Genomic DNA, 15,215 nt, shown 5'->3' on the forward strand with positions numbered 1-15,215 from the left:
GGAAAGGTCCAAATAGTAACAGAGGTAGAAATATTTCTACACAATGGTGAGGCTACATGGGACTAACTCAAAAATCACTGAGACAACATCACAGAGACTTGCAAGGGGATCATGTGGTGGTTACACATAGAATAGAGACATAATATATATGACATTGATGCATATTGGTTGAGTGTTCCTCAGATATGCACCCAGGCAGAACTACTTTACCTTACTGCTGTTTCTTTCATGCTCTGTTTTTTCATTATACCAAGGCTCATCCCATTTCTCTTCAGCTTGCCATGCATACTTTAAAATAGTGCTCAGAATGGCTTCAAAGAGGAGGATTATTAGATAAATAATCAAAAAGGAATTCATGGACCTATAAAGAGGCAAAAAACAAAGCAAGACATTTTAGTTTATTTTACTTCATCTGTTGACACAGTGTGGTTACATGAATTGATCAAAAACTTGCTGGACCTTTTTTACAAAGTGTAGCCTGTGCTTGATACAGATATAAAGTTTCTACGCAACAAGCAGGCAACAGAATGGGGAAGAAATTCTACATCTGACTAAGCTAAACTCTCTACATAGCAATATGAAGACTAGATTAAGAAGCAGGAACACCCCAACAGCTGACTTGTGTCACACCTACAGTCCCACACTGCTCCTCTTTTTCCCCAAGGAGCTTGCAAGGCTGTGCAGGCAGTACAAACAAGCACAGCAGAACCCCATGGCTGCACTTTTTCCTCAGTTAGAAGAGCACTGCCATGTGCAGCTGAGCATTTAACCCAGGCCAGGCTACAGCAGGATAGTCACACCTGCTTCTTGTTCTGTAACCAGCCAGACCATCCTTCCTGCCCATGCTTTGATGACTGAACTTGTCTTGTGCTACACATGTATGTAGCTATATATTTGCACAAGAATGCCAGGGGGCTCTCTCAGATTTTTAGTAACTGGAATAAAGGCAACATATCAGAACTCCTTTTCCTTTTAAAATAAATCATGAGACTCAATATAAATATCTATCCTAGTAATAACTATCCTGCAACCAGGAGCAAGCTTGGATATTTCCACTTTGTACACTACTAAAGGATGTAATATCAAAAAATAGATTTTATCTTTATAGCTTCCTACTGAAGGCAAGGCAATAAATACTCTCTTCTCTTTGCCTATAATTCAATGATGAGACCACCAGGGTTTTAAGGCTACACAGGAAAAACTAAGTTAAAGCTCTACAAATAAGAGAGATATTAGAAAATAAACATACTTTTCTACTGCTGACCGTTTCTGAGATTTACTCTTGTAATTTAATGCCATCTTTGTCTCCATACCTGTATACACAGCAACACCTGGGAAGGAAAGAGGGAAGAGTCAGACTTCATTTTCTGCATAAATACAATCTGCAGAATTTTTCATTTTGAGAGATACAGGATAAAAGCAAAAGGTGGTACTACTTCTGTGTTTACTATGAGACAGTATTTTGTACTATTTGCAAGACTCTTCTGTAGTAAAAGAGTATTACTGAAGTAATTTTAACACCTACTTTAACACTCTTCATTATTATGACTGTACTGCTCTTCAATATGTATTTTATGGAAATCAGCATGGTAAATCTCAGGAGAAAGCCTTCAACAATAGGTAACAGTAAGAACAGTCATTTATCCATTGAAGTTAAGTTATTCCTTTATCAAACCACTTCAAATATTTTCACAGAGCAGAGCTGGAACTTTATATCCTTAGAGGTTCTTCAGCATAATATCACTACTTTCATCTATAATCATATCCCCTCAGGTAACAGTCAGCAAGATTATTACAATTTCTTCAGTGCAAGTAGAATTAAAACACAGTTCATCAACATGCTTTAAGAAGAGAATACTCTTTAAATATTTAGATGTCTACAAACCAAATATTTCTTTAGTGTTTTTTAATCTTGCTCCACGAAGTAAGAGGCTTTCAGGCCCAAGAGGTCTAAAAAGAAACAGACATATCAGCATGTGAACATCAGCTGTTCTGTATTCTGGAGAAGTACTGAAATCCAGTTTCCTATGCAAAGCTGTCCTATATCCCCTACAAATTCCCAGTGCAGCAACTCAATCAGTGATCTTACCCCTTTCACCACACCTCCCACATCTCCACAGAGCTCTCTGTTTCCTTTCATGTCTCCTTTGGTCACTGCCACATGCCCCCACCACTGTTCCATATCCCATAATACTGACTGAGCTAAATATTCCAAATGGCTGCTTCAGACAGACCCACAAGGTGCTTGGGAAGGAAGCAGGCAAGAAACCAGTGGAGCTCACAGTGCACCCAAAGTGCTGGTTTAGGTTTGGCTAATTTACCAATCCTCTACCCCTCTGTCATACTGAAATGATCTAGAAAATTCAAAAGCTATTCATACCAAAGAAACAAACAATTAGATGGATACCATGGCAGCAATGCCAATTTTTTTTTCCTAACACAGAGATCAAATTTCAGGAGGTAAAATAGATGTTTTTTCCTCACATCTATTACAATACAATAACACATTAATTTCTTTGACAAAGTTCATCACAAGCAGCGCTGTGAAAATAAAGGTCTAGTTAGAAACAAGGTTACTATAAGGTTAGAACCATATGTTCTACTGCAGCAGCTGTACCATCTTTAGAAACTGCCAGCAGGGTTGGTTAGAAATTTTAAAAGAAGTATTTTTTCCATTATTTCAAATGAAAGCAGAAATTTAACAACTGCAGTGGCCAGACTGACACATTAGGTAGAAATAAAAGAATTAGAAGTTCAGATGCTAAGTGCTTTGGCATGCAAGCCCTTGGGTTTACCCTATTTTTCCTTTAGCTGTGCCACATGCAGGCCATGATCACTAGTAGATGAACAAAGCTCTTAAATTTGAAGTCCCTTTGAAAGTATAATCTGAAGTTACTCAAAAGAGCCAAAATCAAATCCACAACCCACCTCCCACAGTCAAAAAATTAACTTAAATGTTACTGCAAATGTAACAGTTACCATCACAAATACCATGTGTACCAATTATACACACAGATTATCATGGATTCTTTAAATTAAACATACATATGTTAATATTTTAGGCTAGACTCAGACTTTAAGTGAAAATTTGAACTAAAAGCGACTAAATGCTTGAGCATTTAAAATTTTCATATAAGAAACATAATTTATATTTCTAGATTCAATTTCATAAAATCAGCCTGACTCAAAATACCAAACCTGAATCAGTGCAACACAGATCAGACAAGTTTATCTTAGACAGAAGATACAGCTCCACTAGTAGTCAGAACTTGCAATTATTTTTTTCACCTCCATTTAAACCAGCTGTTTCACATTGTCAACAGAATTATTTTGATAAATTGAATGAATTCTGAAAAACTCTCAATGAAGTAACAAAAATGACCTTAGAGAACAGCTGAGTGGGTTTTGGGGGGTGGCATGGGTGAGGCTTTTTGGTGAGGGTGACTAAGCCACTGAACTTGAGGCCAAGTGACCTGGCTGCTACCCTTCCATATTTCTGGCAAAACTCCTTGATTCACTCTGAACTCCATGTCACTCCCATCCAAAGTTGACAGATGTTTGCCAGCATCAGACTGAGAGACATTCAGCTCCTCAGACTGAAGGCAGATATTACAAGGAAAACAGTAGTCTTTTAAAATTCAACAAGAAATTTCGCTAAAAAAAGTGTAAAGGATAACATTTTGGACATTAGAGGAGTGAAAGAACCATAGCAGATTTACCTGCTTCTGTGACAAATTTGCACACAGCACTTCACCTTTTCAGAAGAGGTGATAAAGTTTTTTGAAAGCTGGAAAATTAACAACTTTCAAGATAAAATAACTAAACCTGAATGCTAAATATTTCTGAAAATTTAGCAATTTCTTGTGAGTGATTTCTGTCTTTATTTCAAACCATTATTCTTCTAACTCCTGTCCTTCCTGTTTTCTCTCCTATCCTGTTGTGGTGGTGGGAATTGAATGATCAGCTGTTTGGATGCCCCAGTGGTAGTTGAGACCAACCCACAGCAATTAGAAATCTTTCCAGGAAGTCGAGATGGAAGTCTGTAATTGGCTTCATATCTTTATTTCTGTAATTGCAAGGGTGTTTGTTGCTTGCTGTGACTGCACAAGGAAAGGTGGTGAGCCCATGATTATGGGCACACAGCTGTGTTGCACATAACAGATGTAAGCACTTATCTGCACAGTCTAGCTGTAGTTTGAAACAGATACTAAAAATTACAAAGCAGAGTCTTTGTTAAACCAGGAATTTCTAGGGATTTGAACAGCAAAAACTCCTTCTCAGTGCCTCTGATGACAGGGGATCTCTTGTAGTGTAGATACTATGTCAGTGGAAATTGTTTCAGATCAATAAATGCTTTAATTAAAAAATAAAAACACAGTTACCAGCTGATTACCAATGCCAAAAAATTACCTGCCTCACAACAGCCAAGCTTTCCAGAACTCTTGTATTAAATCTGCAAAACTGGGTAGTAATGTACTTTTTTCACTTTTCTCATCTCCATCTGAGGTATGCAGCTGCAGTTGATACTTTTAGTAAAAATACCTCCCCTTTTCATATATTCAACAGTAACTCTTGTGATGGTTAAGATTTTAACCACCTCCACATGTTCTAAATAATTATCTTATACAATTTACTCACCGTACTATTTCTTCAGCTTGTTGACTTACAGTTATTCTTCCAACAAATCTATGAAAGATAGATATGCCTTAGAAGTATCTACATAAAGACTCAAAAACATAAAAACCTTCTCTACGTTTATAAAATAGTCATTAATAGTTCACAAGTAAAAAATAAATCAACTTTTATTAACAATCAAACTAAACCAATATGGCGAAACTGGCAGTAATTTTACAAGAGACATTTAGCAACAGAAACATTTATCCCTCCTAGGAACAGGCATCTGAGAAAGCTTATTAACTCTGATTAATTGCCACAAAAGATTATATTTCTATTAATTTAAACAGATTGTGACTTCTTGATGATTCAGTAAGAAATAATTCCTCAACAAATCTAAGTTTGCACATTATCCATCCGAAAAAGAAACTTTTCATTTAATAAAGCCAATCTACTACACATTTAAAAATTTGACATGCACATATTTAGCATGACTCCAGCTACAAAAAGGGACACAAACTTCTATAGTGATTGTACCTTAATTTGCTAAATATCAAATATTTGAACATCTGTTCAAACTGAGTATCTTAGTTTTAAAATACCTAATATTTCTCAAAGATCTCCAAGCTTACCTAAGAACAGCTGTGATAATATACTTGGATTTTAAAAACTGCTACTTCATAGCTATCATTTTCCATTACACAATTCAGAAGAAACTTGGATGGGAACATAACTTTTGCTACCCATGATGCTGCTTTACAGAGCCTATGACCTTGCTTGCTGATGTTAAAGCACGCTTGGATATCCCCTTTTAAATGTAAGGTTTTGCTGCTGAAAAATGGAGTTCAAATCTTCCCTGAAGCATATGTGAAATAAATATGAGCATCACATATCCTTAGAATTAGACTTGAGTCAATTTCACTTTAACATATCCTATATAATATTGAAATCTCCAGCAGAACCTTAAGAACTTTCTTCAACCTGATCACACTGTTGGTCATTTAATTCTTTAAAATCTTGAAACACATTTACTGATTAGAACTGAAATGTACATAATTAAAATAAAAAAGATAAATATTATAACATCTGGTTTACTACTCAAGTACCCAAGTTTAACTTGTTACTTGCAACTTTCAGTAAGTACATATGTATAAACACAAGTTGATTATTAAAACCTGGAATTCAAGCAGATGTCTGAAGCTATTTTAACCCTAGCAAGACATGTAACATTCTGAGTATTAAACACTTCATTTTGATTCAATTTCAAAATATTTAATAATAAAGTGATACCTGTACAGATCTGCTTCTGGCTGCTGACATTCTATAACAGCTACCAGTTTGTCCAGGTTGGCAACAGACTGCAGCACTGCTGTTTCTGGGACTGCAACATGTGTCTGTAAAACAGCGACCATTGGGTTACTACAGGACTACCAGGCAGCAGGGCAGCTATTTCAACAGGCTGAAGGAAAAATGGCACCACAAACTAACTACATTCTCTTTCACACGAATAACCCAGACCTTAAGATTGGTCTCTCCATCCAAACTTGCAGTGGTAACGTGGCATGAACCATCCACTCGGTCAGACGACAGGAGCACCAGATCAACAGGGAAAGTCTCATCTTTGGCTACTCTGACAATGTCCCCCACCTAACAAAGTGGACAGAGATCAGAAAGATACAAAGAGGTTTAAAGGGCAGAATTTCTTTCAGCATTGTTACCAAACCACAATGATTAGCAATAAAATAAGAGTTCTGGCTGTATAATAAAAACAAAATGCTCAATTTGTCCTTTACCCGAATGTTTTTAGATCTGGTTTTCACAAGGCCACCACTTCGAACAACATAAACTGGAGCACCGTTGACTTCATTGTCTGCTTTATGTCGCAGCCAGTCCTCATAGCCCTGTGGAAAACACATAAAAAGCTACTTTTTAAGCAAGAAAACTAAAAAAACAGACTAAATTTTATTTACTAAGCAAATGTCTTCAAACTACTTCCTGTATTGTCTGAGTAGTTACTAACTTCTCTTGAGTTTCTGCTCCAGCTGTTACTCAAGAAGCTGTGAACCTCTTAATTTTGTCACTCTACACAAACATGTAAAGGCAAATAAAGTAGCAGAAGCAGTGAAGAAACTTAACAGTCCCATGTTCTCTTAAAACAAACAGGCAGTGACATTTTCTGTGGATTGATGACCAAGCACTCAATAAATCTTTGATCTATATGGATTAATACACCACAAAACCAGGAACAGTCAGTCCTCAGGCTCCTTTGTGGGTTCCTTGTTTTTCAGAAGTAACAGATTAAAATTACTTTCTCAAGTCATACCATATAGCATTTCTTATAGTTACTGCCATAGCCCAGGCATGAAACCTCAAGACTTAACTCTGTGTGACATGCTGTTGACATATCAGCTCTGTCCAGCAAGAGAAGATGACTGAGAAGATTTTTGTTCTTTTTGAGTCCTAATGGAACAGTCTGCAGCAACTGAGCTTTTAAATGACAAACTAAACAGCTTTTCTTTACTTGATACTTCACACCTGTTTAGGCACCTTTATCCCACGTACACATGTGCAAACATTCAAGACTGTGAATCCAAGTATACTATTCACCTCCTACTTTTCTAAAGTATGAATCACTGCTAACAGCATTAGATCATAATAGCATATTAATCTCTGATCCCCAAGTCTAGGTACTGTTTGGAAAGTCCCACAAGCAAGCACAGGAAATGGATCAATCATGCAGGAAGTTCAAATGTCCCTTACAACATGGCAAGACTCCTGCAACTAATCTGCAATAAGAGAGACTTCCTAAAATGCTTTTCTGTAGGTATAAGGACTGTGAAAGAGTTAAAAACATTTCCTTGGAAGTCTGAAGACAGAAGAAAGCAGCTGTGAGAAACAGCTGGGATAATCCCAACTCTTCCTACAAACATTATATTAATGTCATTGTACAAGAAGTACTAATGCAGATGCAATTTAGAGTTCTGGAGTTTGTAGGAGAAGTTATATGATGAATTTTGCATGTTAAAAATAGTGTTGTTGTTCTACCTTCACACATCTCCACTCTTACTTGCACAAATGAGTAAGGACAGCACTATCTGTGTTTGAAAAGAAAGATGAAGGAGAGGGAAAAAGAAAAGAGCTTTATATATCAAATAGTTCAAAATCAATAATTAAGAAGTGTGCAGTAATAGCAGCCATACAGAGAGATACTGGGACATCAGAATCCTGAAGTCCCTAAGTACAACTGTTGAATCCTTTCTAAGGAGTATGAAAAAGCAAAAGTCAGTACCTACAGCTCCTTGTTAAAGGTGACTGACAGAAGAAAACAAGGATTTAACTAACATCCAGTCACCTTGGGGCATTTGTCTCACAGACCTGAACAGCTGAGCAATGTGGGCATTTGGCAAAGAACTGAAATTTACCTTCTTTAGAAAGTACAGATTTCAGCTCTTTCTCCATCTGACACCTCCTGCCTCCAACACAAGGGTGACACCTCACACCAGGGAATTTTCAAGAGCCAACTTTGTGCGGTCAGTTCAAATTCCTCCCAGATTTACCTACTGCGGCATTTTTGAGAGGTCCTTGTCCTCACTTGAAAACATTGGAAAAATACAGTGAGAAAGAGAAATGCAAGAGGAATACAGGGAAGGTTGCCTACTTGCCAAAAAATAAAGATTAAAATCCCTCAATTAAATTACATTCTTAAGTCCTGCTTAAATAACTGCATCAATGTAATTAAGAAAAGATCTGCATTTTATACTACCAGGCTTTTCATTTTCAGTTTAGGTCTATAGTTAATCAAAACCTGCAAAGTAGTTGTTTTATAATTCACCTGGTAGTCAAGTAACATCTGTGTTCCTTCAGCTAAATACATTTGAACTTATTAAAATGCACTGTTTCCTAAAGTTCCTTGGGAAATACCTTTATGTTATCGTATTTTTGTTTGTTTTTTAAATTTTTTTGTTTTGTTTTTATTTATTTGCTAACTTTGAACTCCTTGGAGGACTGCATAAAGATCTTCAGAGGCAGAAGGAGGAAAGTGCTCTGGCTAACAAGACAGACAAAATGACACAGCATGAGCTGCATCACTTTGCAGTTTGGTACGTCCTTCTTCTGACCTAGGTGCAATTACACTTCCAAGTAGAAAAAAGTTCTGTCTCCTTGGCTGAGATTAAAACAAGGCTGAGTTCTGAGGTTTGCAAGAGGTGCCACATTCGCCAGTCTTCTGGAAGGCAGAGGACTTTTTCCATCCACTGCTAAGCTTCTCAAACCTTCATATGATTAATGCTTCTATTTTTCCCCTTCATCTTTTGAGAGTATACAAAATTATAATTTAACATTCATCCTGAAGCAAATTTGTATAGAACCAGGGCCCCACAGCTTTCAAAAAGGGGTTCTTTCCTTAAGATCTGCTCCTATTACACTTCTGGTTTAGAGAAAATGGGAACTGATTTTGAGGCAATTCTGGGGATTTTCCCTCTGCACTCCAACAGATTTATCTTTATCCCTTATCTGAGGGCAGCCTGTTGGAAGTAGCACAATTCATTGTCCCTTGAAGATAACAGCATGTGAATATTGCTTGCTTCCTTTGCAGCAGGTAGGAGAAACATGAGAGTCCATTAGAGCAATTTAGGTGGTTCCAATAGTCCTTGCAGAGATATTGAGACAGCAAGAAAATCTCTTGATGCCTGGTAAGTCATGAATGATTCGAAGCTTCCAGGAGGAATGACAGAATCTCTGTTCTTCAAAATTGATGATAAGGGAGTTAAATTTCCCAATACAAGATTGGACATCTAGAAGCAAGGTGGTGTTAAGATTATTTTGGACTTTTTTAGACTTACACAAGTCCAACTTCTTTCTGGAAAAAATGATCTAATATTTATAACTCTGTTTCATAATCTCTTTTAGTCCACACAGTTTCATTATCCATTGCTTACATATGATTATAGCTTTTGAATATGTGATTTTTTTGGGGGTGATGGTAACAATTGAATAGGATTAGGGCATTCTACATACACAAATTGCACAGCAACAAGATGAAATTTTAGTCCAAATATTACTCCAGCTTTAAGAACCACTCTGTCCCAAACACCTTTCTATCTGCTTGAAAGCTAGAACTATTTTTACTTTTGCCCTATTTCTGGGTGGCTTTGGGTCTTTCTGGCACAGAAGGCAAATTGAAATTCTGGTTACAGCTCTGAAACAGTCTCCTGCTTATTTTTCAGTTGTGAGGCTGCATCTATTCCCGACAGCACTGTCAAATCCCTTGAAGAGGACAGTTCCTGAAAATTACCTCCCTGCAGAAGAGATTATAATTTTTATCCACATCACTTCTTTATTTATGAGCTTGTTTCTTTCTCCTCTTGCTTTAAGGACATAAAGAAAACAGATGATCTTTTTTTCTTTCTTTTTCTTTTCTTTTATTTCCACATTCTGATTCCAGAGACTCTAGGTCTCAGTAGAATGTAATATCGTGCTAGAACAAGATTTTTATTAAACTCAGACAATTTTTCTTATTTTAAGTGCTATGAAACATTCCAAAATGTTTTATGCAACCGAAGAAGACCAGGGGCTTTTACCTGGTACACAATCATAGTTGATACACGTTTTCCACCATAAAACTTACCCCTTGGGGCAAAATTTGCCTTTTAACTACTGACAAACACACCTTGCATCACTGTTTCATCTGCCCAAGCTCCTTTCTCAGGGTGCAATGTGGGAGGAACTGGTTCTAACAGGCAGTGAGGTGTGCCAAAGGAATAAGTGAGGAGCTTTCAGAAAAGCTCTGATAACAAGTGACATGTAATGTTTAGACAAAAATGCTGCCTGACAGTCATCCACTGTCCATTTTAGGGTACTGCAGTGAGTCACTGAGGGCTTGACAACCAACCAAATGCTGAAGCTCAAGCATCTAACTAGAAGCATTAAACCTAAAATAGTTTCTAAAAATTACACCATTTTAATGTTTTTTTAGTATCCAAGCACTATCCTGGCCAGACTCTGTTAAGTAACTTTACTTCAGTAGGACTTCATGCTGCCAGATTGTTCTCCTTTACCTGTTTTATGGCTGTCACAGTTATGACAAAGAATAATGGCAATCCACTGGTAATAGGACTGGTAGGGGTATCTATCATGAGCTAAAAGAAAAGAAGATACGAAAATTAGTCCAAATGTCATTTTTACATTTGTACTTTCAAAAAAAAAAAACCAAAAAAAAAAACAGAAGCAAGACTACTATTTTCCAAACTCTTTATTATAACCTGTGAGTATTTTTACTGCATGTCCTGCAGAGTTTCTCAGGCAAAACTCAGTTTCTGACAACTAAATAATACGTCAGTAACGATGCAAACAAATGTTTTAGGGCACAGAGAAGCCTTAGTCTCATTCATATAGGATGTGACAATTTTAAAGGTCCTTACCAAAAAGAAGGTATTAATTTCATCCTAGAAAAATGAACTCAAAAGAATATTACAAAGGAAGGAAACCTACATTTCATGAAGCTGTTTCAACACTATATGATCTACTGCTTACCAGCAATGTAGAGTATAACATCATCCACTTTAGAAGTGAAAATAAAGTTAAGATCAGTAATTTGCAATGGTTTAAATATTAGAGAACACTTTTTTAAGACTGCACCTTTCTGGTTGCCCCAAGTTAACATGCGGTTTTTACAATTTGTGCAATTATTGCTGGCATGCCAAAAGTGCAGTGTACACACTAAGGTTCTGTATGTGGGGGGATGTTAGTGGCTCTCTTCTGCTGCAGGAAAAAATCAACATGGTCAAGTGCTGTAAAGGAGATATACACAAGAACTACTCAAAACCACAGACATTGATTTGATCCACTTTACCTGAGACTTATGGCATTGCTTTGGGAATCATTAAAGAAGAAAAAAAGTCATACATGAAGTTTACTCTATCACTGGGGAAGAACCTCACAGAGAAAACAGATCATGCCATTTCCAATGCACACATAAGGTTTTTGGTTGGTTTTTTTCACTGAAACAGACACTTTATAGAACACAACAAAAATGAGACCTAGCCTGCAGTACTGTCTGTTCTTTAATGGTAGCACTACAATTTCAGCTTGGCAGCATACCGACCAAGAAAAATGCTCCAAAAGCATCTGATTTTCGGCTGGATATGGTTAACCATGGCATTTCTGCTGTCTGTACTCTCTCATCCTTTCTCAAGAGAGCTCATATATGAAAATAAAGCAGGTTTTGTGCTGGTGGAATTGTCATGTTTCACCAGGACACCATGGTCCTCTGCCTGCCACGCAGCTGGACACACAGCCATGACACACCTCGTGTCACCAAAATGCAGTCTGTCACCTTGGTTTGGGCATGCACATGTGTGGTGAACAATGTGAACAACTGGACTGTGCTGCAAGTTGAAATCACACAATGAGACCCTGCCCCAGCTCTGCCATCCCCAGTGGAAAAGGTGGTAATGACAAACACTGCATCTTGGCCACACGAGATTCACAGGACCGGGAAGATACCATGGTGGTCAGCTTTAAAAGGCAGCTTAGCCTCATAAAAATAAAAATATTAGATATTAATGAACTTCCAAAAGGGATTTGAATAAAAACAGAATTCCATTCTAACAAATGAACTAAAATGACTTCAACTTTTCCTGCTGCTCTGTTTCCAAGAACGCAGACAGGCAGACACGAAGACATTTGCCATACACGTGAGGGCATCCACTTGATACAAACTGAGAGGACACTAAGAACAGAATTTCTGCCTTAGATCCTTATTTAGATACTACTGAAAGGCAATAGTTTGAAAGAACTATGACACAACATTGAACTGAAGAGATAAATCTGCATTAAAAAGAAGTAAAAGCCATGCTGTCTGTGATTACTTTAATAACACTTATGTTCCATCTTCAGCACATTCCCATCTTCCTCATGCTACAGTATGTTAAACAGCATGAAACATTACAACAGGAATGATACAGTCATTATTCTTAACAGGAAGATGTGACAGACAGCACATTTTGTCAGCCTAAGTTAGAACCGTATGACTTTAGTCAAGCACAGGAATTTTCAGCCTAGGAATGTTCTTCTTTTTAAAAGTGAAAGAACAAGATCAAGGAGCCAATGGATTGGCTGACCCTGATACTGACACCTTACACAACCACAGACAAGTTTTATGAACTCTTCACTATCCCCATTCTTTGTCAAATGGGGTGCCATATTTTTTCATATGCACACACTAAATGTTGGTTAATCACTGTGGAGGGCTGTACATGTTCAAATAATTCTATTTTATAATGAAAGAAAGTTTGTGTACCCCAAAATCTTGTCTCTGCCTCAAATACTAATTAGTATTTCAAAAGTTACTATCTCTCCTCTGAATCCTTCTCCCATCTATCCATCACCTACTAAGCCTACAACAGCTCCAAAGAATTCAGATACATTACAGAGCTGGAGAGGCAATGATCATAGGAAATGTACAGATTGTCCTAATCTACTCGTGGGTGTTCATAATTAAAAGAAATACAATCAGCTACCAAAGCCACACCAGTATTTCTGACATAAACTGTAACAGTAACAGCACTAACTGAGGTCTTCAAAACTGGCAAACTATTGATTTTACTGTAATATCTGTGTGTTCATTTTATCTGAACAAATTGAATTTGAGGATCTTAGAACTATAGCCTTAGAACAATAGTCTGTTGATGACAACCACCTACAGTGGAAATATACAAACATTCAAACACCACCAATGCCCACAAAGTCAAGAAGCAAATCTGGAATTTCATTACTCCCTTAAGAGCTTTAAAGATGTATTGGAAGCAGACAAGTGAATCCCTGTGCTGACTGTGCAATGGACTTTGAAGCTACACACTTAAAAATGCATTAGCATTCATGAAGATAAAATGTAAGGATAATACTTAAATTTGGACATAATTATTTTTAAAGTTATGTTCATGTTCTTTTCCTGGAGAAACTGGAAATGTATTCTTTTTATAGACAGAATATATAAGTAGAGAAGTTAAATTCATAAAACAAAAATCAGTGGCAAAATTTACAACATAAATTGCAATTTCTTGAGTATTATTCAACTTACCTGAACCAAAAATATAATGAGAAAATAAAAGTTGGCTACTCTTCTGAACTGCTCAAATAAGTTTTTTGGAACAAAATTCCACACTGTATACTGAAGGGGAAAAAAAGGAGAGAGATGAATAATTACAACACAATGCACAATTTTTCAGTGCAATTCAGTTCTGCTCCCATTGAACTCTCCGAACCCAAATGTTCTCATTCCCCAGGTCCCCTCCCCCAGACATTGCTGCTGTATCCAATTTTTGTTCTTTTTTTTATTCCTTCTGTTTTAAGTACAGCTAGCAGGGAAGCAGTGATAGCAACTGTATTTCCTCTACAGTTTAAGTTTAAAATGTTTAAAGTTTAAAATGTTTAAAATGTTTTCCTCCAACTGGGACAGGGGTATCTGGAGTCATTTGGCTGCTTGTGTCCTGGGTAGGAGGAAAGAAATTAATTCCTGCAGCTGTAACATTCCCTCCAACACTACAGCAAGAAGGCACATCCCCACCATCAGCTCTATTGATTTCAATCCAAGGACACACCGGGAGGGAATCCGCAACTGCAGTCCACTGCTGATTTATTTTATGCAGAGTACTGGCTTTCAATTTGACTATTTTAAAAATCCTCATAACCAGCTTCATCCTGCCTTTTAAGTAGTTTTGGTAACACTGGATGAAAAACTACTTTTCTTCAGAAAGCCTGACCAACTTGCTTAATTGCTCTGTACTTGAGTTTTGAGGAAAGAAGGGTGAGAATGAGACAAACTACACAAGAATCAACCCAGCTTTTCTCTCAAAACAGCTCAGAGTTTGTTTCACTTTGAATATTGTATATGCACCACTAGAAATAATACAGACATGCACATCTGCCACCCAACTTCTTAAGCAACACATCAAGTGGTTTTGCCATGAAAAATTGATTCCTTACCTTGGATGATATGATTCTGTTGTCTGCAAACTTCTGAGGAACATAATGGCCATGCTGGGGAAAACGGTTTGCTATATAAATAGTTCTTGTGTCGCTTTGATGCGGTGGGTCAAAACCCTAGAACATAAAAAAAGAGGTAATCAAGAAAGTTGATTTTATTAACTGCTGTTTTGTAAAATTCTGCAGAAAAGGACATTCTGTGGAAAAGATACCAAGCAGCCATTTTCAAAGAGTAAAGAAAATTACTGCACAAAACTGAAGTCTGCTGTGTCCAGACTATTTTCAAAAACTGTGGGGAAAAAACCCCAAAATCTTACTTTTGAGGTTGTGTACTCATTCTGAAAAAATGAAAGGAAAAAACCCTGTCTCAAGACTAGAAAACACTTGCTACCATGCAAACTTGAAGCCCTGCAAAACTTAAAAAGGAAGAAACAGAAATAATTTACAAAACTTCACAGCCGTGCTCATGATAACCTTAATAAAACAGTTTATTGAGAAAAATAAAAGGTCAAAACATACAAGCTATACTACTATGCTGTGGTAACTGGATTTTGAAAAGATTCTCACAGTGAAAAGCCAAAAGCATATGCATATGACCAGACAGCAGTATTTTTCCA

The 15,215-nt window shown here is 37.0% G+C and overlaps 1 protein-coding gene across 7 annotated transcripts in view; it reads right to left on the minus strand.

Moving 5' to 3' along the window:
- Positions 1–15,215, minus strand: part of ATP11B (ATPase phospholipid transporting 11B (putative)) — a 66,040-nt gene that overhangs the window by 36,360 nt on the left and 14,465 nt on the right. For all 7 annotated transcript variants that reach the window (XR_010029198.1, XM_063167232.1, XM_063167230.1 and 4 more), the window contains exons 2-11: positions 14,599–14,715; positions 13,694–13,783; positions 10,671–10,751; positions 6,408–6,515; positions 6,133–6,261; positions 5,905–6,008; positions 4,639–4,686; positions 1,886–1,950; positions 1,250–1,331; positions 211–361 (exon numbers count right to left, since the gene is read on the minus strand). Coding sequence is in view for 6 of the 7 variants with exons in the window: in XM_063167232.1 (XP_063023302.1) it covers positions 211–361; positions 1,250–1,331; positions 1,886–1,950; positions 4,639–4,686; positions 5,905–6,008; positions 6,133–6,261; positions 6,408–6,515; positions 10,671–10,751; positions 13,694–13,783; positions 14,599–14,715 (975 nt within the window). In the remaining variant the exon portion in view is untranslated. The remainder of the gene's footprint in view (positions 1–210; positions 362–1,249; positions 1,332–1,885; positions 1,951–4,638; positions 4,687–5,904; positions 6,009–6,132; positions 6,262–6,407; positions 6,516–10,670; positions 10,752–13,693; positions 13,784–14,598; positions 14,716–15,215) is intronic.

This window comes from Melospiza melodia, chromosome 12 (genome assembly GCF_035770615.1).
Source record: "Melospiza melodia melodia isolate bMelMel2 chromosome 12, bMelMel2.pri, whole genome shotgun sequence".
In the NCBI taxonomy this organism is placed as follows: domain Eukaryota; kingdom Metazoa; phylum Chordata; class Aves; order Passeriformes; family Passerellidae; genus Melospiza; species Melospiza melodia.